The 21,639-nt window shown below is 30.0% G+C and overlaps 10 protein-coding genes across 10 annotated transcripts; 3 read left to right on the top strand and 7 right to left on the bottom strand.

Moving 5' to 3' along the window:
- Window positions 1–313: 313 nt before the first annotated feature.
- Window positions 314–2,017, bottom strand: ASN1 (asparagine synthetase B; the record flags this gene model as incomplete). The annotated part of the gene is made up of 1 exon (XM_011278694.1): window positions 314–2,017. The coding sequence occupies one exon, from the start codon at window positions 2,015–2,017 to the stop codon at window positions 314–316; it is 1,704 nt and encodes a 567-aa protein (XP_011276996.1).
- Window positions 2,018–3,328: 1,311 nt separating this feature from the next.
- Window positions 3,329–4,816, bottom strand: CUB1 (Cub1p; the record flags this gene model as incomplete). The annotated part of the gene is made up of 1 exon (XM_011278693.1): window positions 3,329–4,816. The coding sequence occupies one exon, from the start codon at window positions 4,814–4,816 to the stop codon at window positions 3,329–3,331; it is 1,488 nt and encodes a 495-aa protein (XP_011276995.1).
- A 556-nt stretch (window positions 4,817–5,372) lies between these two features.
- Window positions 5,373–6,401, bottom strand: SLG1 (Slg1p; the record flags this gene model as incomplete). The annotated part of the gene is made up of 1 exon (XM_011278692.1): window positions 5,373–6,401. One exon carries the CDS (start codon window positions 6,399–6,401, stop codon window positions 5,373–5,375), a length of 1,029 nt encoding a protein of 342 aa, XP_011276994.1.
- Window positions 6,402–7,443: 1,042 nt separating this feature from the next.
- On the bottom strand, window positions 7,444–7,989 carry BN7_690 (uncharacterized protein; the record flags this gene model as incomplete). The annotated part of the gene is made up of 1 exon (XM_011278691.1): window positions 7,444–7,989. One exon carries the CDS (start codon window positions 7,987–7,989, stop codon window positions 7,444–7,446), a length of 546 nt encoding a protein of 181 aa, XP_011276993.1.
- Window positions 7,990–8,521: 532 nt separating this feature from the next.
- BN7_689 (uncharacterized protein) lies at window positions 8,522–14,095 on the top strand (the record flags this gene model as incomplete). The annotated part of the gene is made up of 1 exon (XM_011278690.1): window positions 8,522–14,095. One exon carries the CDS (start codon window positions 8,522–8,524, stop codon window positions 14,093–14,095), a length of 5,574 nt encoding a protein of 1,857 aa, XP_011276992.1.
- A 175-nt stretch (window positions 14,096–14,270) lies between these two features.
- Window positions 14,271–14,948, bottom strand: DCG1 (Dcg1p; the record flags this gene model as incomplete). Its single annotated transcript, XM_011278689.1, has 1 exon — window positions 14,271–14,948. The coding sequence occupies one exon, from the start codon at window positions 14,946–14,948 to the stop codon at window positions 14,271–14,273; it is 678 nt and encodes a 225-aa protein (XP_011276991.1).
- A 249-nt stretch (window positions 14,949–15,197) lies between these two features.
- On the top strand, window positions 15,198–16,826 carry PEX28 (Pex28p; the record flags this gene model as incomplete). The annotated part of the gene is made up of 1 exon (XM_011278688.1): window positions 15,198–16,826. One exon carries the CDS (start codon window positions 15,198–15,200, stop codon window positions 16,824–16,826), a length of 1,629 nt encoding a protein of 542 aa, XP_011276990.1.
- A 99-nt stretch (window positions 16,827–16,925) lies between these two features.
- ITT1 (RBR-type E3 ubiquitin transferase) lies at window positions 16,926–18,251 on the bottom strand (the record flags this gene model as incomplete). The annotated part of the gene is made up of 1 exon (XM_011278687.1): window positions 16,926–18,251. One exon carries the CDS (start codon window positions 18,249–18,251, stop codon window positions 16,926–16,928), a length of 1,326 nt encoding a protein of 441 aa, XP_011276989.1.
- Window positions 18,252–18,533: 282 nt separating this feature from the next.
- Window positions 18,534–19,613, top strand: ERV41 (Erv41p; the record flags this gene model as incomplete). Its single annotated transcript, XM_011278686.1, has 1 exon — window positions 18,534–19,613. One exon carries the CDS (start codon window positions 18,534–18,536, stop codon window positions 19,611–19,613), a length of 1,080 nt encoding a protein of 359 aa, XP_011276988.1.
- Window positions 19,614–19,721: 108 nt separating this feature from the next.
- BN7_684 (Mannan polymerase II complex ANP1 subunit) lies at window positions 19,722–21,143 on the bottom strand (the record flags this gene model as incomplete). Its single annotated transcript, XM_011278685.1, has 1 exon — window positions 19,722–21,143. One exon carries the CDS (start codon window positions 21,141–21,143, stop codon window positions 19,722–19,724), a length of 1,422 nt encoding a protein of 473 aa, XP_011276987.1.
- Between the last annotated feature and the right edge of the window lie 496 nt (window positions 21,144–21,639).

Below are 21,639 nucleotides of genomic sequence, written 5' to 3'. Positions count from 1 at the left end.
AAAAATGGATTAATAAATTTATATCAAGTTAGTGAATTAATTGAAAATTATAAATTATTAAATATATTGGAATTTCATTGGAATTTTTTCAAATTAATTGTTTCAACTTATTCAATATTAGTTTATAAACAATTTATAAAATTCTTTATTGATGGTACAAAAGAAGCTTTTGAAATAATACAAGAATATGTTAAATAAAACTACATATTGTGGTTTAATGAATATCTATAATTAAATTACATGTTTTTTTCCTGTTTTATATTCTATATATAACAAAAGAGTTCTAATTTTTTATACAAATTTTTATGTTTATTTATTTATCTTCAACATGTTGTTCATGTAATTTAGCATAACGACCAGAAGGATCTTCAGCACAACCCCAATCAGCTTTTGGAATCCATCTCATAACAGTTGAAGCAACAGCTTTTGATGGGAATAATTCATCAAACATTAATCTATACCAATAAGCTTCTTTAGTAGTTGGAATATCATCACCCCATTCAGGTTTTGGTGTTTTAAATTGTTCATCAGAAATAACTTTTTCAGCAGTATCTTTTAATCCATCAATCCATGAATAACCAACACCATCAGAAAATTGTTCTTTTTGTCTCCATAAGATTTCTTCTGGTAAATATGGTTTAGCATTTGGATCATCTGAAGTATCAAAAGCTTTTCTTAAAGCGTATTTTTCAATTTTACCTTCAGTTGGTTTAATTAATTTATCTTCTGGATTAATATTCATACAAACTTCCAAGAATTGTTTATCCAAGAATGGAACACGAGCTTCAAGACCCCAAGCCATTGTTGATTTGTTTGCTCTTAAACAATCAGCAAAATGTAAGTTTTTAACTCTTTTAACACATTCAGTATGGAATTCATTAGCAGATGGTGCAGAACCGAAATATAAATAACCACCAAAGATTTCATCAGAACCTTCACCTGATAAAACCATTTTAACACCTTGAGCTTTAATTTTTCTTGATAATAAAAACATTGGAGTTGAAGCTCTAATTGTGGTAACATCAAATGTTTCTAAATGATAAATAACATCTCTTAAAGAATCTAAACCTTCATCTAAAGTGAAAGTATGTTCATGATGAATAGTACCAATGAATTTAGCAACTTTAGCAGCAGCAATTAAATCTGGAGCACCTGGTAAACCAATAGCAAATGAATGTAATTTAGTCCAACCATGAGAATGTAAATTACCTGAATCATCAACACCAGCTAATTTAGAATCATCATCATGTTCAGAAGCTTTAGCAGTTTCTCTAGCGGCAATAGCAGCGATTAATGAAGAATCTAACCCACCTGATAATAAGACACCATATGGAACTTCAGCCATTAATCTTTTTCTAACAGCTAATTCTAAAGTTTCACGAACTTCTTTATAATCAACTCTCTTTGTAGGAATTTTTTCTTCATCCCACCATGTTGGTTGGAAATATCTTGTTAATTTATCAGTAGCAGAATCATAGACATGACCTGGAGGGAATGCAATAATTTCATCACAATCATCAATAAGACATTTTAATTCTGATGCGAAATAAACAGATTTACTGTTTTTAGAATCTCTACCCATGTATAAAGTGGTGATACCAATTGGATCTCTAGCAGCGATAATACGATCTTTTGGAGCATCATAAAGAACGAAGGCAAACATACCATCAAGATATTTTGGTGCATCAATATCATATTTTTGATATAATGGGATAATAGGTTCACAATCTGATAAAGTTTTATAAGGATAATCTGGGAATTCTTCTCTTAAATGTATTTGATTATAAATTTCACCATTGACAGCTAATGATAATGATTCATCTTTTGAAGTGATTGGTTGAGCACCAGAATCTAAACCAACAATTGATAAACGTTCATGAACTAAAATTGTTGAATTTTTAATAACATTACCTGACCAATCTGGACCACGATGTCTAATTTTCTTAGCGTTTTGTAAAGCTTTTGCTTTATAGTTTTCAACTTCTGGATGTCTGTAAGAAGCAAAGATACCACACATTTTCTTGTATTATGTTTTGAATGGGTATTAAATAGTCTTATCGTCGAAGGCTCAAAATTATTAATGAATTTTTCACGCTTTTTTATAAAAATATCGAGATTGGATTTTTTTTTGATTTTTTTCAGATTTTTTTGGTTATGGGCAAAAATTAAAATGAGTCAAATTAAAATGAGTAATCGAGCAAAAACCATCGCAAAAGGGTAAAAAGCGCGAGATGATAGTGGCAAGTATTAATATTGATGGTATTTGATTAAGAGTGTATGAGGTATGAGTCAGTGTATGTTGTGCACTGTGTGGTTTGTGCTCAGTGCTGAGTGTTGTATGTGTGGGTTGTTCTGTTGTTCTGTTGTTCTCTCGGGATTCGCTTGTATTGTATGGATTGTACCAGGTATAAAAGACATGGACTTTAAATCAACTTGAACCATGGATTACTGAGGCACCCACAAACTGGTAGTCTGGTACTATTATCTCATTGAGTTAAAGAGTTAATTGATAAGTATACAATTTCGATTAGATATGCACTCCAGTTCTGGTTAGCACAATACTCGATGGTTTGTAGATTACCACTACGTACTAGATTTTTGTTAAACATCTATACATTTGAATTGAATGAGTAGAAGTAAAAGTACATCTTCAATAGTTAACCTAGAAAGAAACTTATTAAACTATGAGGTTCCAAGTTCCAACGAGTTAGTTCTCCAGATGCTTATCAGTCAAGTCTGATTTGATCTATTGTTCCTGATAAGAACCATGAGGCACCAATCACCCATAGGTTAAATAAACATACCTGGTAACAAGTTTTTCAAATTCTGGTGATGTTTTCAAATGCTTTAATTTAACCGCGTATTTTCAACATGATATTCAGCATACTACTATTATCCAAATCAATAAACAAATGTATTTTTCACTAATTACAGCTCTCTACAATGTACTTTGACTCTAAAGTATTCTTGGTATGGTTCTTAAACCGGCGTATCATCCGCGTTGGTGCCGTATACTAAAATCTGTTAAATGGCATGAATATGCACTTTAATTCGAAACAATAAGAGATCATAAAGACCCTTTAACTCTAGTACACATCATCCATAATATTGTTATAATATTAGCTTTTTATTAAAAACTCTGACCTAATATACAAAATTCTACCAAAACACACAAAATATATAATAATAATAGTATAATAATAATAATAAAGCACATCTAACATTTCCAATTGTAGCTTTTAACGAATATAAAAAAACAACACTGAATATCAACATCAACCTAAAACCAAAAAAAACCAATTACTTAAGTAGTATTTTGAGATTTTAATTACGCTGCAACATCAGAACCAGCAATACTTGGTGCATAACTTGGTTGATAATCAGTTAATTCATCATCATCATAATCTTCATCATCTAAACCATCATCTAAATTTTCATCATCATCTTGATCATTTTCATATAAATTCCCATCTTGATCAATTTCTTCATCTTCTTCAGATTTTGATTCATCATTATCCTCCGCTTCAATCTTCATTTCTTGTGCAATATCATAACATTCAGCTAATAATGCATTCAAAGTACCTTGACCTTCTGGAATTTGTCCATCAACAATAAATTTCCCATCTTCTCTCAAGTTATCTAATGAAGCTAATTTCATTTGATATGGATATAATTCTCTTGCTGAATTTATACCACCCATTCTTTTAACTTCCAAGAGACATCTACGTACTGTTGATAATTGATTATGAATTGGAGTTAATGCTTCACTAACAGGTTCACTTGATTCTAATAATTTATAAATAATTGCATAACATCTTCTTAATAAATATAATAATACTGATTGACCTTTATGACTTTTTGAATCATCACTTGTTGGAAATTTCCCATCAATTCTTAAATCATCTAATTCTTGTAAATTTTTTTGATATGTATATAAATCAGTTTCTCTTAATGTCCATCTTCTTGTAACTAATAAATCTTCCAATGTAGTTTTCAAATTAACTAAACGATCATAAATTGGTTTTAAATTATCATCTAATTCAAATCTATGAGCTTCTAAATCTTTAATTAATACTGTACAATCATCAAATAATCCATTCAATACACTTTGACCATTTTCTTCAAATTTATCAGTTTCTAATGATTTGAATTTCCCATTTGAATCACGATGTTTACCCAAATCAATTAAATTTTGTTTTAATGGTATTAATTCTTCAGTTTTAAAATCAGGTCTTGCAGCAACACTTAATAATTTTCTTCTTGTTGAAATTAATTCCTCCAAGATAGAAGATAATGAATCATCAACATCTTCAACTTTATTTTCAACTTCATTATATTCTAAAAAACATTCTTTTAATTTATGTTTCAAAAGGAAATCTTCCTCTTCTTCAACTTTATTTTCATTAATAATATTAGAAATTTCATCTAATCTCTCCTTAATAGGTTTTAAATCATGATGAGTATAAACTCTGGATTCATTTAAATGTTCTAATAATCTTTGTACAGTGGAAAGTGATGCATAAGTAGCAGGTGCACTTTTAGTTAAACCAACAGTTATAAAGAATAATGATAATAATTGGAAAACATCATCAAGAACTTGATCAACTCTATTTGGTAAATGTTCATTAGGGAATTGTTCTCTTATTTGATTTAAATTTTTAACCACTAACAAAACATCATTATAAATTTTTAATACATCTTTTGAATTTAAATATTGTGATCGATCTTTCTTCATTGAAGATAATTTTGAACGAATTTCGGTTAATTTGGAGAAGACATTGTTTTCATGTTGTGGTATTTCATTTGTATGAGGCATAGCGTATCTCTTATAACCTTGTTATGTGTGATACTTGTATAGACTGTGTTTAGTTGTTTTTGTTTCTTGTTGAAATATCTTTGCTTTATCAGGTTTAAGAATTATGGAGTTTGAACTTTTGTCATAAATTTCTCACGATATTTTGGAAAATCGGATGTTTTTGGCCGGAATTGATAAAAGCCATAATTATCACAAGAATAAAAGGAAGTAAAATATCTACAATTTAATAAACAAATTCATAAAAGTTCATATCAATAAATAGAAACAACATAAAAAAGACAAAAATTTTGAAGTCAAATAATTCAAGTCACAAAAATTGTACTGTTCACGTAGTAAATTATAATAAAAATCCACACTATATATAATAAATTCCACTTCATATATGTATTATAATTCAATTAAAATGAAGATAAAAGGAAAGATTGAAAAGACACAAACATAAATTAACAAAAAATCAGTAGTAGTTATAACTCTATTGTATTTTATTGGTTTTCTTGATAAATCATGATGGGATTAAATGACAAATATATCTTGGAGATCAATACGATTCATAAAATCATAGATCATCATCAGGATTTGCCACTCTTAGAATCTTTCTTGAATAATCAGCTTCATCTGCTAAAGAACCTTCACTAATTCTTCTTCTACCCAACATTACCGGGTTTAATCTTTGATCTGTATTATAATCTTCTTTACTTAGGAAAGGATTTGATAAAGGTCTTGCCACTGTGGAATTATCTCTCTTTATAGCATCATAATAAGCTGAATCTGCTAATTCTGCATCACGTTTTGTACTTGTACGACGTCTTAAAAAGAAGAATAATAATGAAATTAATGCAACTAATGCAACTCCTCCAACAACTCCTCCAACAACTGGTCCTACAAGATTGGTTTTCTTACCACCTTTATCATCATCCTTTTTGGAATCTGATGATGAAGATGAACTTGCATTGGAGCTTGATGTTGATGATGATTGTTGATTTGAACTTGTTGGTGATGAAGATTCAGTTGCTGCAACTGTTTGAACCACTGTGGAAGTTTTACCACCATCATTTGTTGTCAAAACAGTTTCTTTTGATGAAGTATTTGAATTGGAAGTTGTTGTTGGATTAGAACTTGATGAAGTTGTTGTTGTACTTTGTGAATTTGTTGTTGTAGTTGGTGAATTTGTTGAACTTGTTGAAGTTGAAGAAGTTGATGTAGAGGTGGAACTTGATGTAGTACTATCCGTGTTTCCTGAACCACTACTTGAAGAACTACTATCATCTTCATTTGAATCATTCCCTGTTGAATAAACACTATAAGCATCATCACCACCACACATTTCTTGACCATAACCAAAACATTTTGAATTACAATCATTTGATGTTGAACCACTTGGTTTTGAATTCCCACAAATACATGTATTACCTTTTGTTAATGCAAAATATGCATAATTTGAACATTGATCTGAACAATGTGATGAAGATTGGAAATTAAATGTTGATTGATCACTAAATGATGAAGGTAAACTTGAATAACAACCAATTTCTGATGCACCAAATGTCGATATTGGTAATAATGCCAATATTAGTAGTTGAATCATTATTGAATTTTATAATATTTAAATCTTTTTTTTTTTTCAAACGCGTTGATTAGTTTTGAAATTTTGTATTTTGTATTTTGTGATGTGGTATAATGTGTAAATGGACTTGATCTAAAATATCAACACCTTATCAACACCTTCTCTTTTTTTTTCAAATTTGATTCCAAATTATATAAATGAATGAAATTTATTTGAATAGCTAATTTCAAAAGACGTAAAGTTAATTTTCCTTTGCCCTTTATGACTTCTTTTAGTTTGTTAAAACTATAAATTTAGCCCTTTTAACTGCTGATTCCTCGAAACTAAAAAAAAACCTTTTTTGCCTAAAAACTTGTTTGCCCTTTGAAGTAACACAGGTAATGTAAAAGAATGGAATGGAAAGTTTGATCTAGTTTCCTTTGTGGTTCTTGTTGAAGTACTTTAACAATGAATGAATGTGAATAGTACTATTAATAGTATGGGTATTGTATAGGAAAGTATATTCAAGTATAGTTGAGTATAAATGAATGTGTAAAGTACGATCCCGTTTTTTTTTTTCTTTAAATTCTATACTTTTTAGAAAAAAATGGCTGTATAAATGAGTACTAGGCCTATAAATTAATAACGTGAATCCTTGATAATGTGTTCTTTTTGTTCTTTTTTAAGAAATATTTTTTAAAATTGTGTGAGGCTTAATTGGAAAAAGATTTTAAAAGTCTCGAATAAATCAAGTTGGAATGTTTGGTAAAAATGGCGCGTATTGAAATTTAATTAACCAGAAACAACTTGAATACACTTGAACAAATGATCTTTGAGTAACTTTGTAACTTCTCCTTTCTGATAAATAGAGTGCCTACAACTAAATAGATAACTCATATCTTTTACTGGAATTATTCACTGGGAATTTTTCAAATTTGGTGTCCCAAAGGGCGTTCCTTCCACTGGGAATTTCTTTTTCGCGTCAGTCTGGGTCCTCGGATGACTCAGCAGTGCTACTGGGATTACATAATGCGGTATGTAAGTATTATAATTATTCATTAGTTTATTATTAGTTTATATACGTTCATTTGATTTGGTATTGAGTGTAGTATTCATCTAGGCGTGCAGTGTGTTTGTACTGGGTGACAGGTGTTTCCAATTTGTGGATGGCATTAGGGTTCCCATGTGTTAATATTGTTGATGATGTTTCAATTGAATTTGAGGCTAGTAAGTTTCCACTGATTTTAAATAACATTATGGTTATAAGTATCAATAACACGATTGATACACTAGATATTGTCTTTTTGGTTTTGGTATTTGGTTTTGAATTAGGTGTGGTCACTGGTAATGGTAATGAATTTGGAGATTTGAATAATAATGGTTGTTTTTCAAATTTTTCATCTTCATAATATTCTTCATCTGATGAATCTGATTCTGATTCCGAATCCAGTATGTTATCAAAAGGATTATATGATGATGGTTTGTATGAATTCTTGGAACCCAGCAGTTTAAATGGACAACTTATATGAATACTTTCTTGTAAATCTAATACTTTATCTTGGTCATATTCAACTTGTTTAATATCTTCAATTTTAAGATTATCAATATAGATGTCATGTGGTATATTCATTGTTGTTGGTAGTTTTTGATCTTTATTATTCATTATGCTAGGTTCATAAATGTATATATGAGTAGGTGGTTTTGGTTTGGCCATACACATAATGGATCAAGATATGTTTTGTAGGGTCTGATGTAGATTTATATACAAATATGAAATGATGTGTTGATCTTTTTAACTTATCAATTGTCTTATCTTTGTAATGCACTTCATGCAAAAATCAAAATTTCAGTATTAAAGTAATTGTATGGGAGTATGGGAGTATGGGAGTTTAAAACTATATACAAATGTCTGAAGTTTGGTGGATACGGATCTTTAAAAAGCCTTATCAAAGATTTTGTTTATCTTTTTTTTTGAAATTGATTGTCTGATAAGCGAATGAAAAGTTTAAAGCCTAAACAAGTTATTGAACCGTTCAAACTTTGACAGAAGACCATCGCCCACTAACCATTTCTATAATAGGACATTACCCCAAACAAGCCACGAAATAATTTGCATTTTGGCGAATTACCGGATTGAGCGCAACGCGAAATCGTGAGCGCGTATGTCATTAAATATTTTAATCAGTTTAAACTCATCTCAAATTAAACAAAGCTTTTGGTATTGGATCTGGACAGGCTCCTACAGCGGCTATTCATTACAAAGGACAAGATACAACAAGACGATGGCTGGGCTGAAGAAGAGACCTCTAGTTGCTCCAAAACTTGTCAAGTCAGCTCCCATCACAAAGAGAACTGCAAAAATTAGAAGATCACCTTCACCAAATCCAATATTGGCACCTCCACCAACTACAAATTCTAATAAATCATTGGGATCAAGTCCTGTTAAAGACTCAACTACAAGCTTACCACCCCCATCATCAATTACACCTATGAGCACGAAAAGAAGAAGTCTACTGGCTTCAAAATCAAATAATAATCACAACTTACCTTCATCTCCATTAAACAATAAGTTTGAACAAGCTCTACAGACAAGTTTAAATTCAATGAATAAAGCCAAATCTTCACCTTTGAAACCCACAGCTACAAGATTAAACTCATTACCTTCACCATCTCCAGAATTTACTAGACAAAGACATATAAAACCATCAGATATTTCAAAATCTTCACCAATACGAAGTAAAAAAGTTATGTTTACTGAAAATTTAGTTATGAATGATAGAACTATACCCACACCAAAGAAATCAATTTTGAAGTCAACGTTTTTAGATCCACCACAAATGAATCCTTTAGTTCCAACAAATTCACAATCTTCTAATTCAAATCAAACTTTAATATCATCAAGTAATGCATCAAGATTAGAATTTTGGACTCCAGGTAATATTCCAAGATTATCATCATCATCATCAAATACTGTAACCACAAATGAAGAATTGGTTTTTTTCAAAAATATATTACATGGTGGTATAATTGTATTAGATATTCCATCATGTGAACGTCAATTTGAAATTTATGCAACTTTAAATCTATTATTAAAAGATTTAAATGATAAAAAAATATTAATATTATTAGGAAGTTTATCTGAATTAACAAGATTATTGAAAAGAGATCTTGTCTCTATTGAAAATGAAATATTAAATAATGAATCAAATGCATTTCTTGTGAGAACTGATATTCAAATAACCAAAATTTTAACTCAATTATTATCAAATAATAAAATTATGTTAAATTTTTGGAAAAAATCTAAAATTAATTTTGATTTAGGTAAATGGTGTATAAATCATAGTTCTTCATTAATTTTAAAACAAACTATATCAAAATCATTAATAACTGCAAATTTACAATTATTAAAAGATCATAAATTACATTCATATTTAAATACTTCAATTCAAGAATTCATATTATATGCTTTATTAAATATGAAACATTTTAATTCATCATCATTATTAGTGGAAAGATTATATACTTTAAAATCATTAATAATAAATCATACATTAATGATGGAAAAAAATTCAAAATCTTGGTTACCATTTTTATTTAATTGTCTTTGTGATTTTAATTCACCAATTTATCAAAAACAACAACAAGTTGCAGTTCAATGTCTTTTAGAAGCCTCAAAATTATATTTAACTTCTAAAAATGTGAATTTTGAAATTCATAGATCTTTAACTTTACCAATTCATAAAACTTTAAATATTCAACCTGAAAGTCAAATTTCAATAAATTCAACTCCATTAGATTTACAACAAACTACATTTACATACATTATTGGAAGATCTTTAGAATTATTACAAGATCAATCCAAAATTGCAATGGATTTATGGTTAGGTATAACATTAATGTTTTATTCAACTAATGAATCATTAACAGAATTACCAATTGAAATTGATAGTCCATGGTTTTTAATTTTGAAAAAAGCATTAACTTCAGAATCTGATGAAATTATTAGTAATGGTATTAGAGCATATAAAGGATTGTTTTATGTTCTATATAAAAATGGTAAATTTCCAGAAAACTTAGAACTAATGTTTAATGGATTTAAATTAATTAAAAGGGATTTTATTGATCATGAATCTTTATCAATTTTTGTCCTACAGATAATTTATTCCTTTTTCAATAATACTTTTTTGATCAAACAATTTTTTTCACAAATTTGGCCTTATATTGATACTTTATTAAATGATTTAAGTGGAAGAAATGAAATTTTACAAAAATTTCCTGTTAAAGTTTTCACACATGTTATTTATCAACAACAAAGACAACAAGATCCTTTTTATTTAGTTAAATGTTTGGGGAATGATAAATTTAATATTAATGAAATTCAACCTTTACAACCTGATACTATTTTGAAAAATCATGAATTAATTTGGAAAACTTTTATCAATTCAATTTGGAATTCAAATGAAACTGTTAAAGTTAAAGTTCAAGCATTATTTACATTAATGGGCTCAATTAAAAATGTTTCAGTTAGAGATAATGATATTACAATGTTGAATAAATTATTTGGTGCTCTTGAACTTTATAAAGATTTTATTCCAGAATATTTAAAAGCTATAGATCAATTTTCAGATTCTGATAAATCATTATACATTGAAAAATTTTTACTAAACATCAAGAATACTTTTGGTAATAGAGCTTTCTTGAAAGAATCTAACGGTATATTGGTTTTCAATCAATCTAATGTTTATGTCACAATGGCATTAAATCATTATAATAGTCCAAAGAATATGTTCAATGAATCAATTAAAATCATTGTTAACGTTATCAAAGCTCATCAATATAAATTTTATGAAAGTTTAATAATGAATCATAAGGATAAATTGATTGTTCAATATTTGAATAATTATCTGGGTTCAAAAATTTTTGAAAAATTATTACCAAGTTTTGAAATTCAATCAATTGGTAATACCATATCAAATCTGGATAAAGATGAAAATTTATGGAAAAATTATTTATCATATATTACAAAATGCTCTACAATTACTCCATTGCAAGGTATTTCATATTTGAAAATAAGTTCATGGTCAGCTACTGAAATTATTAAATTTACAAAACATATCCATACTCATCATCAACAATTAACCACACCATTCACACAATGTATGGTGACTGAACTTCAAAGTATGTCATCAATTATTGCTATTGATTTTTTCAATAAACTTTTGATACATGATCAAATGTGGATTTTAAATCAACTAAAAGAACATATTTATTTCCATGTTATGGATCCGGATCAACAATATTCAGATGATGTTCATTTTTATGGTTTAGCATTTTTTGATAAATATTTACAAAAAATTCAAAAAAATGGTAATGAACAAATTGATGGATTTTTAGCTCAAGGTTTAGAATTATGTGAAGCTTTGAAAAAAAATCAAAAAGTTTTAACTACAACACCACAAATTTTAAAATTAATTCAAGGTGTTATTAAAAATGCTTTGAAAGAATCTATTATCTTGGAAAATTTACCAAAAGTTAAAAAATTTGTTGATGATCAAATTATTCAACAAAGACAAAATCTTAGTAGTCTCGTTACACAATCACCAACTAAAGAATCAGTTAAAGAAGTTAGCTCATCAGATTTATCCGCTAATACTAGTGAAGCTAAAGATATACCTAATGTTACAGATCAAGTTGATTATGATTTAAGTGTTGATTCAACAGATTCTAAAGGTGCTAAAGATGATATAAGAGATGAAGAAGCTAGTGAAATTCCAACTCAATCAATTGCAGAAGTAAATGAAACTGAAGATGAAGTTGAAATTGAAAAAACGCAAGCTGATAAACCTAATAAACCTAAAGAAGATCTACACGGGATTCAATCATCAGATGTTTCAAACAATGACCAAACACCAGAACTTACACCTCCAGTTGAAGAGAATGTTAATGATATTGCTGATGAAGCTGTTATAACAGAAGATAGTACTGTCCAAGACACTGTTGAGATTCAACAATCAGTTTCTCTCAACGATAACACTGTTGATTTTGAAAATAAAAGTGTTGAACAAGATTCTGGTGTTGAAGCTGATAATTCTAAAGTTGAAGAACATGATACTGTGGAAATTGAAGACAAAGCTGAACCTACTATAGCAGAACCTGCCATTGAAGAACCTGTTGAAAAAGATCAAGAGGTCACACAAGAGGCACAATCTGAGACTAAACCTCAAGAAAGTTTGGAAAATAGTGTACAATCTGATACAGTTGAAGTTGGAAATGAAGCTGATTCTATGGATATTGATCAACAAGCTGATAGTTTTACTGATGGTGCTACATCAGAAACTGAATCTCAATCCAGATTAAATTTCAAAATTGGTGAATTTAGAAAAAGAGTTGAAATTTTTAAAGAGAAGAAAAGATTATCCAAAATTGTTGAAGAGTTCAATAAATCAGGTATTAGACCATCAAATGAATCATCAAATACAGTTAATCCTGAATTAACAAATTCAAGTGAATCAATTGATGATAGTGATCCAAAGAATCGTAACATTGATAACAATGGTGATCTTATTGCTGAATCAACTGATGAAAATGTTAAAGACCTTGAAGCTAAAGATACTCGTGAGGCTGGATCTGATTATAATGATACTTTAATCATACCAGATGATGAACAAGACTCTCTCAAAAATTCAAATGAAGTGCCTGAAGATAAAAATGTTACTGCTAAAGAAGTTATCAATGAAGAACCAAAAGTATCATTACAAGAATCAGAGGTGTCCCAAGACTCTAAAAATGATAAAGATGAAAATATTGAACAACCAATACAAGTTATTGATCAAGATCCACAACGTATTGAAAAAAGTGCTTCTGTTGAATTGACTAATGAATGGGCTGATCATCCATCAGATGAACCTGAATTTTATGATGCACAAACTAATGTCAATCCATCTTCATCACCAGTTCATGAATCCACATCATCAGACGCTGGTGAAAGATTTTTCGAAAGTCAAGAAGATATTTCATCACCTAAGAAAAGTAAAACTGAAGAACCTATTGATCAAGTTGTTGAAACTCAAGAAATTCCAGATTCAAATGAGGCTTTGGTAGTACACAAACCTAATGAAGAAGAATCACAACCAAGTAATGATGTTGAAGCTACTCAAGAAACTACAGAAGATACTGATGTAGGCACTATTGGCCAAGATAAAGATGATGAAAAGGAGAATGATATTCCAAGTGATTCAATGGTTTTATATTCAAGTCCTTTAAAACATATCAGATCAAAAAATGCACCTTTATCGAATATTGATAACCATAACCAAGATATTCAAAATACACCAACTAGATCATCTAGAAAGAGACAATACCAAGGTGGAGAAGAGGAACAACCTACTGGGGCAAACCATAATTATGAATCATCAGATGAAGATAGTGATGGTGATATCGTTGAAATTGATGATTCGGAATTTTCAAAAAGTTTCATTTCATCTTCACCAAGAAAGCCAATATCTAATAAAATTGAACCAGCTCAAAAGAAACAACGTCTTGAACATATTAATAGTCCTGGCCTTGATGTTTTGACACCACCAGATGAAAATCCAGTTGTACAACCAATTGATAAGATTAATGATGTTTTCAATAGTTTCACAGATCATGATATATCAAATTTGAATGATAAAGAAGTGTATGAAATTGAAAATAAGATGCTTGCATTTATGATGAGATTAAGAAATAGAAAATAAGAGGAGAAGAAAATACAATACAATACAGAAAGGAGGAGGAAGAATAGAAAGAACAAAAAGAAAATGAATGAATTTTTACCTTATGCATACGGATATAAGAATAATAAATCATACTGAGTTACGTATATCAGTGTGGTTAATTTTTGTGTTTAATAATGATTTTATGTACATTTAATTAGTTATCAAATCTTACCAATGTATTTAGTAATTCTGAACCAAAAGCAACACTATCAATAAATTTAACGTTATCAAACTCGGCTTCAAGTTTATTCTCTAATCCACTAAGACCTGCACACCCCAAAAGAATAGTTTTAGCACCTGAGTCAACACAAATTTTAGCTCTTTCTACTAATTTTTGGAAATATTTTGGATCACCAAGTTTCAAAACGTTAACATTAGCAGCAACTGTACCTGTAAACAATGGGATATCGACGCCACCAAAAGATGTCTTCACAGCTTCGTCCAATATTGGTTCCCAAGAGTTTGTAGATGTTAAGATACCAAATTTTTCTGGGAAGTTTGTACTAGCAAATGTGATTGATGCTTGATATATACCTTGAACAGGTTTCTTTGTGATCTCACGTAGTTTGTAAATCAAAGGATGATCTGAGTAACAACATACTAAATACCCATCATGTTTCATGTGATTATCTCTCAAGTCTGGGAAACAAGCCTCAGTTGATTGTCTTGAGGTTTCTGGACCATCTATTTCTGGTGGAGCAGTTGAAGGGCCTGTATAGAATTCTAATTTTGTCTTTGGTGGAATTGGTAAAAGATCCTTTAGGTTATCAGTGACTGACTTTGATGAGTTTGGGTTGATGATGAGGAATGATTTGGTTTCTGTATCTCCCATTTTAGCTTAGAATTAACACTTTTCTCTCCATAAGCATAGTAGAAACTTAGTTATTCGTAGAAATTGGCAGCCCTTTATATTATTTCAAATCCGTATCAGTCAAACGTTGATATTGTCTGTGTTTTCGCCGGCCGATAAGCTGATGTAATCCCCCGCGAAATGAAGGCTAGTTGTAATAAATCAAATCACTTTTTGACATATTAAGAGCTTTTATACCCAATGGCAAATTGAATCAAGTTAGGTCAAGAAATGTCTCAGAGATTCCAGGATGCTGCTATATTAGGACTAGGTCAGCTTTATGGGATCACTTCCAACTACAGCCAGAAACAGAATGACAATCCCACGTCGAAGAGAAAGCTGGCGGCAGCAACCGCTGCTTCTGTGTTAGGTGCTAGTTTTGACAAGTGGAAAGATAAAGGTGAAGAGCGTAAGCGCAGTGGAAGCAGTGGGAGTAATGGTGAAGATGACTCCAGAGATATAAGTGGTACTTTCAGTGATGGTGCTACGGATGATGATACAGATGGCTTTTGGAGAGATTCAGATTTTGAAGAAGATGGTGAAGAAAGAAGTTCTACAGATATCAAAAGAGAAAAAACAATGGATAAGACACAATCTCATTTCATTGATATATTATTGGAGAAGCTACTAGTACATGCTGTCATTCCTGATAAGAAAGATTTAGAGTTCCGTGTAAATGATCCATTGAGAAAAGAAGGTGAAAGTTTATCAATACCAAAATTCACTAAAAATTTGAGGAAAATGACTGCTAGGCTAGGTGGTGCGTTCCAAGCCCAGTATTTCATTCTGAGAATATTCCACTGGACTCAACCATCTCTGACAATTACATCTTTAATGATTTATACTTATGTTGTCTTACATCCTAATTTGTTGTTCATATTGCCTTTGATCTATTTATTATATGGAATAATGGTACCAGGTTATCTTCATAGACATCCGATTCACAAACCAAAATTACTAAAAGTCAGACCAAGAGGTGAATCTTTACTTGAATTATTTTCCAAAATTGATAACCCTAAAATGGCAGAGATTGTTGATGAAGAAAAAGCCATTGAAGAAGAGGAAATTGAAAAAAGAGTTCCAGAACTGAATGAAACAATTGATAGTAATGTAAAGCTGTTGAAGAAAAATATGGAATTCATTGTCAATATGAGAGATTTGCAAAATTCCTTGACAAATTTGTTAGGTGGTATTGACAATATTGAGAAATTTTGGTATGGTACAGCTGGTTTCAAAGATGAAAGAATTTCAACCTCGTTATTCTTCACTGTCTTCTTAACTGTTTGTATACTGGTCCTTATTGGACCATATATCCCTTGGAGGATTATGATGATAACAAATGGATGGCTGTTATTCATATTAATACATCCAAAAGTTTATCCAAAACTTATGGAATTCAATAATTTAATTAAACCACAAAAAAAGGACTTGGATAAGATTGTTAAAGATTCGGAAAGAAGAGATATTATAATTGATGATCCACCTGAAATAAAAGAGGTTGAGATATTTGAGATTTTCCAAAAAAGTTTCACTTCATCAAATTGGGAATTTTATATGTTTTCACAAAATATTTTCGATATGAGTGATGCTTATAGAAAAGCACAGAAACCACCACCTGGAGTCGCAACAATAGACTCTGTCCAACCACCAAAGGGTTGGAAATTTGAAGATGATGAACCATGGAATATAGATTATGAGTGTTTAGAATGGTGTCAAAATCGTGGATTAAGATTGAATCGTGATAATTTTATTGATGAAAACAATGAATTTCATATTGATGATGAATTCAAAAGACGAAGATTATTTAGAAATGTTATTAGATATTCAAGACCTGCAAGAAAACCTACACATGTTTTATGATTATTAATGCCTTTATGAGAATTATATATTTTTTTACAACTCACTTTATTTATAGATATAAATATATGTATATGAAATGATATTGTTGTGATGTGCATACTATTGAGCCCCTGGCATGCCTTCAAACAGTAATTTATAGCAAGGTGATAATGGATCAGCATAATGAGTATAAGGATTATCATCATCTAAATGAGATGAACATCTATAACAGAAATTTGCAGAACAAAGTGGGCATTTCATTTTATGACAGCCATCAGATTTTGTAACAACAGTGGAACATCGAGGACATTTAACCAAATTTTCATCATCTTCAATTGCCTTTTCAAATGCAATATCAGCTAAGTATTCCTTTATTGCCAGATTGAGAGTTCTTTTACCGTACTGTTGGATAAATTTCACTTTGGAATCTGAATCTAATTCTCCACTCAGCATATTCTGTATGACATCCTCAGGGATTTGATTCAACCTTGATCTGCACAGATTATTATTTCCATGCCAACTATGATTACATTGATAACAATAAGCTAATTTACAATTTTTACAAATAACCAAATTATCATCCAGATCATCTCTAAATCCCCATTTTTTACATCTTGGACATTTAGCACAAACAAAAGGGAAATAATTTTGATATTTTTCAAACAATACTAAATCTCTATCATTTTCAAACTTTTCAACAACTTCTGGTGTGTACATTTGTAATAAATCTTCTTTCTTCATACGTCTTTCAAATAGAAGTTCTCTTAGTTCAGCAGGTCCTTTACTATCTAAATTTTTCAAATTCATAATAGGGCAATTTGGACATTGTAATGTGGAAGCATATTTAGAATTCATTATTGGTTCAGAGTATTGCTTGAAGCATGATTTACAGAAAGCATGATCACAGTCTAGCAGAATTCCATTTGTACCATCATGAGATTCAATACAAATTGAACAATCAAATCTTTCATTCTGGAAAGTTGTAAATCTTACTTGATGTGATAAAGTTTCTAATAATTGATAATATTCAGGATCTTCCGTTTTGCTAGGAAATATATCACCATCAAAATCTTCAATTAGATCCACTGTAAGGTAGTTTATTAATGTATATGATAATGAATCTAACATATCATCTTTGATTGCATCTGTTCTAATACCTTCAAGTTTCATCTTCATCATTTGTAAGACATCTTCATTTAACCATTTTGATTCTAAATATATCACACCATTATTCAAAGGTAAATCAATTTTGAAGTGTAAAGGATCGAACCACCGTGTCTCAAAGGTTTTCAGGACTTGTCCAGATGATATCAACAGAATCCTGTTTTTTGTGCTGGGTATAAGTTTGATATTTAACGATATAGAACTAGAACTGATCTCTGCTTCGGGGTAAATGGACTTCAACACCTCCAGATCATCAGGGAGACCATCTTCTTCATCTGTCATTCTTGAAATATTGACATGATCTTCTCCTATCATAGACTCAATCAACGTTGAAACGAAAGTTGGTTTGAAAGAAATACTTTGGAAGGAGTTTTGCACAAATATAAGTAAAGTACAATAACAATTTATAATATTCGCGGGTGTTGCACTGACGAAAAGTTTATCATCGAGAAATTGAACAACAAAACCGTTTGAATTTAAAATTCATAGCCAAAAACGAGACAGAAATTCGAATAATTCACATCTTGAATTCATTGGTTTCTTATAAGAGAATACAGGGGAAATATGGCTAATCTACGGTCTTTTGACGCGTTTCGTGAGTGCAGTTTTCGCTTGGGTCATAGACACTATTTACTAACTATTATCATTTTTATAGCTAAAGTCGCATCAACACATGAAGTGCGTTCCACAAAAGGTTCATACTCCACCATAATGATGGGGTTATTTATCCTGTTCTTAACATGGGTGGAAGTAGGACAATTTTTCGGTGGTGAAGTGGATCATCAATTCAGAGTTGATAATAAATTACAAAGAGATCTAAGGATAAATTTAGATATAGTTGTTGCAATGCCATGTAATTTTATACATACAAATGTTAAAGATTTGACAGATGATAGATTTTTAGCAAGTGAATTGTTACATTATGAAGGATTTTCATTCTTTATACCACCAGGTTATAAAACAGATGAGAATTATGATTCAAATACTCCGGATTTAGATGAAGTTATGGCACAAGGTATAATTGCAGAATTTAGAGATCGTGGTGATGCAAAAGATTCAGGTGCTCCAGCTTGTCATATATATGGTTCAATTCCTGTGAATAAAGTATCTGGTGATTTCCATATAACTGCACAAGGATATGGTTATAGAGGGAATTCAAGATCGCATGTTGGTATTGATGGATTGAATTTCACACATATTATTAGTGAATTTTCATTTGGTGAATTTTATCCATATATTCATAATCCATTAGATGCAACTGTTCAAATAACAAAAGAACATTTACAAAGTTATCAATATTACCTAAGTGTTGTTCCAACTGTTTATAAAAAATTAGGTGTTGAAATTGAAACAAATCAATATAGTACTTCATTACAGAAAAAATTATATTCATTCGAAAATAAAGGTGTACCAGGATTATTTTTCAAATATGATTTTGAACCAATTTCATTAATTGTTGAAGATAAGAGAATACCATTTAGTACATTTTTAGTTAGACTTGCCACTATATATGGTGGTATTATAGTTGTTGCAAAATTTTCATATAAATTATTTGATAAGGCATTAATATATTTCTTTGGTAAAAGATTCGCATCAAGAGGTGAAGAAAAGAAAGGTTCATTATTAGACGGAGATGAAGAATGATATATAAATTCATGTATATGTATATATAATACAAACAAAAAACTGTATTACTAGTTTGATTTGAAAATTCAAAACTCCTGTAATATTTAATGTACAATATATTTAAAGCTAACTAGCTTCATGATACCCCACTACAAATGGGAGCCCCCAACAACTATATCCAATTGATTTCGCTTGATAACAAAGCCCTTCTGTTTCAATACCATCAAATCCATCTTCTCTATCCCATTTTGTCCCCACTGCATAATAAGGTGGGAACATTATACCTTGTTTAAAGATTTCAGTTTTAACAAATAATACAGCACCACCAACAGAATTTAATTCAAATAGTGATTTTTTATCTGATCTTTTCAATCCATATTTTGATGGATTTTTATGAATATCAGAAAATTGAATTTTATTTGGTCCAGGACCTGGTTCGAAAAATAAATTTGGATCTGCATCTTGTTCAGGAGTTGGTGTTTTTCTATCACCAGCCCAAGAATTTAAATCAAAATCTTTATGAACAACATGACCTGCACTGTTTTTCATATCAACTCTAATTGTAACGATATCTTTACCAGATTCAATAAATGTTGTGATCAAATCTTTTGGTAATTCAATCATATCAGAATCTACTGATAATGAATAAATTTCTGCACCTATACCATTAAAGACTAGGAAATTTCTTAAACGTGCAAGTAGTTTACGACGTTGTTTTTGAGCTTCTGGTTTTTGTCTATTAGCTCTATCAATTTTAAATTCATCTTCAATAAATTGTGCATTCATTAAAGTAATTTTAGAAAATGAGTTTTTCAAAGATTCTAAATCTTTTGTATTTTCAATTTCTTTAAAAATTTTAGCAACATATTCATCAAATTTTTTAAATTCATCTTTTGAACTTAACAAGATTGATAAAGAAGTTTTAGAATTTGGATAATCTAAACCTTCTAATAATGCTAAGAAATTGTTAAATTTCCCATCTTTTGAATCAATTTGTTGAGTGACTGCAGATAAAATAACAAGATCATTTTTTTCACCATCGATGTTATCATTGGGGTTTTCCTTGTTATTTGTTTTAAAAGTATAAGTTTTTTGAACAAATGATGGATTTTCAGAATTACGTTCTCTTATATTAACTTCAACAGGTTTTTGAGCATCATCTAATAATTTTTGTTTCTTTCTTTCATAACTTTTTTGCTCTCTTCTAAGCTGTCTAGACTCTTCATTATATTTTTTAACCTCAGCATCTAATTGTTCTCTTTCATATTGTAATTCACTTTCAAGTTTCTTCTTTAATAATTCATTAACTTGATTTTCAATCTTATGTTTCTCAATTAAAGCAGGATCATTATTATCAGTCAATTTTCCTGATTTGGTTCCTTCATTTGATGGTCCATTGGCACCTTTACCGTCTGATGTATCTAATGTTTCTAAATATTTGGAAATATCAGAAATTGTATATTTGTCTTGTTGATACCCATAATATATCGTGAATGACACGAGTAGGAAAAAAATCACGATATAAGTTGGTCTACTGAACTTTTTCATAGTGTTTTTGAGAATCCAGATTCTTCAGTCTATTCTTCTGACTGTCTAGCTATAGTCTGTATATTGTCCTATGCTTTTGAAGGGTTCCAACTTCCAATTTTAGTGCCAACTTAGTTTAGTTTAGTTTATGAAAATGTCTACTAGTTTATTAAATCTGTCAAAATGAAGGTACAAATGATTGAAACTTAAAGGTAAACAATGAAAACCAACAATGTGAACGAATGAGTGGTCACTGGTCACTGGTTATAAGTGATAAGATCCAGAGTATCAGACTAGCAAAGCAGCTCCCTAATAAAAATGAGTTCAATTGTGTCTCACTTCAGTGTATGAGTTATGAGTTGTCCAAATTGTAACAAGCCTGTAAAGCGCACGGGCAGCTACTACCTAAAAAAAAAGCATTACGTAAGGAATTACAAAGCTACATAGATGAATATCACTCTCTATAATTTAATTAACAACAAACTATTTACTAATGAAATGAGCAAAAAGCAGTAAT

Source organism: Wickerhamomyces ciferrii, contig 00012 (genome assembly GCF_000313485.1).
Source record: "Wickerhamomyces ciferrii WGS project CAIF00000000 data, strain NRRL Y-1031 F-60-10, contig 00012, whole genome shotgun sequence".
NCBI lineage: Eukaryota > Fungi > Ascomycota > Saccharomycetes > Phaffomycetales > Wickerhamomycetaceae > Hansenula > Hansenula ciferrii.
This window is presented reverse-complemented; position numbering and strand designations above follow the sequence as displayed.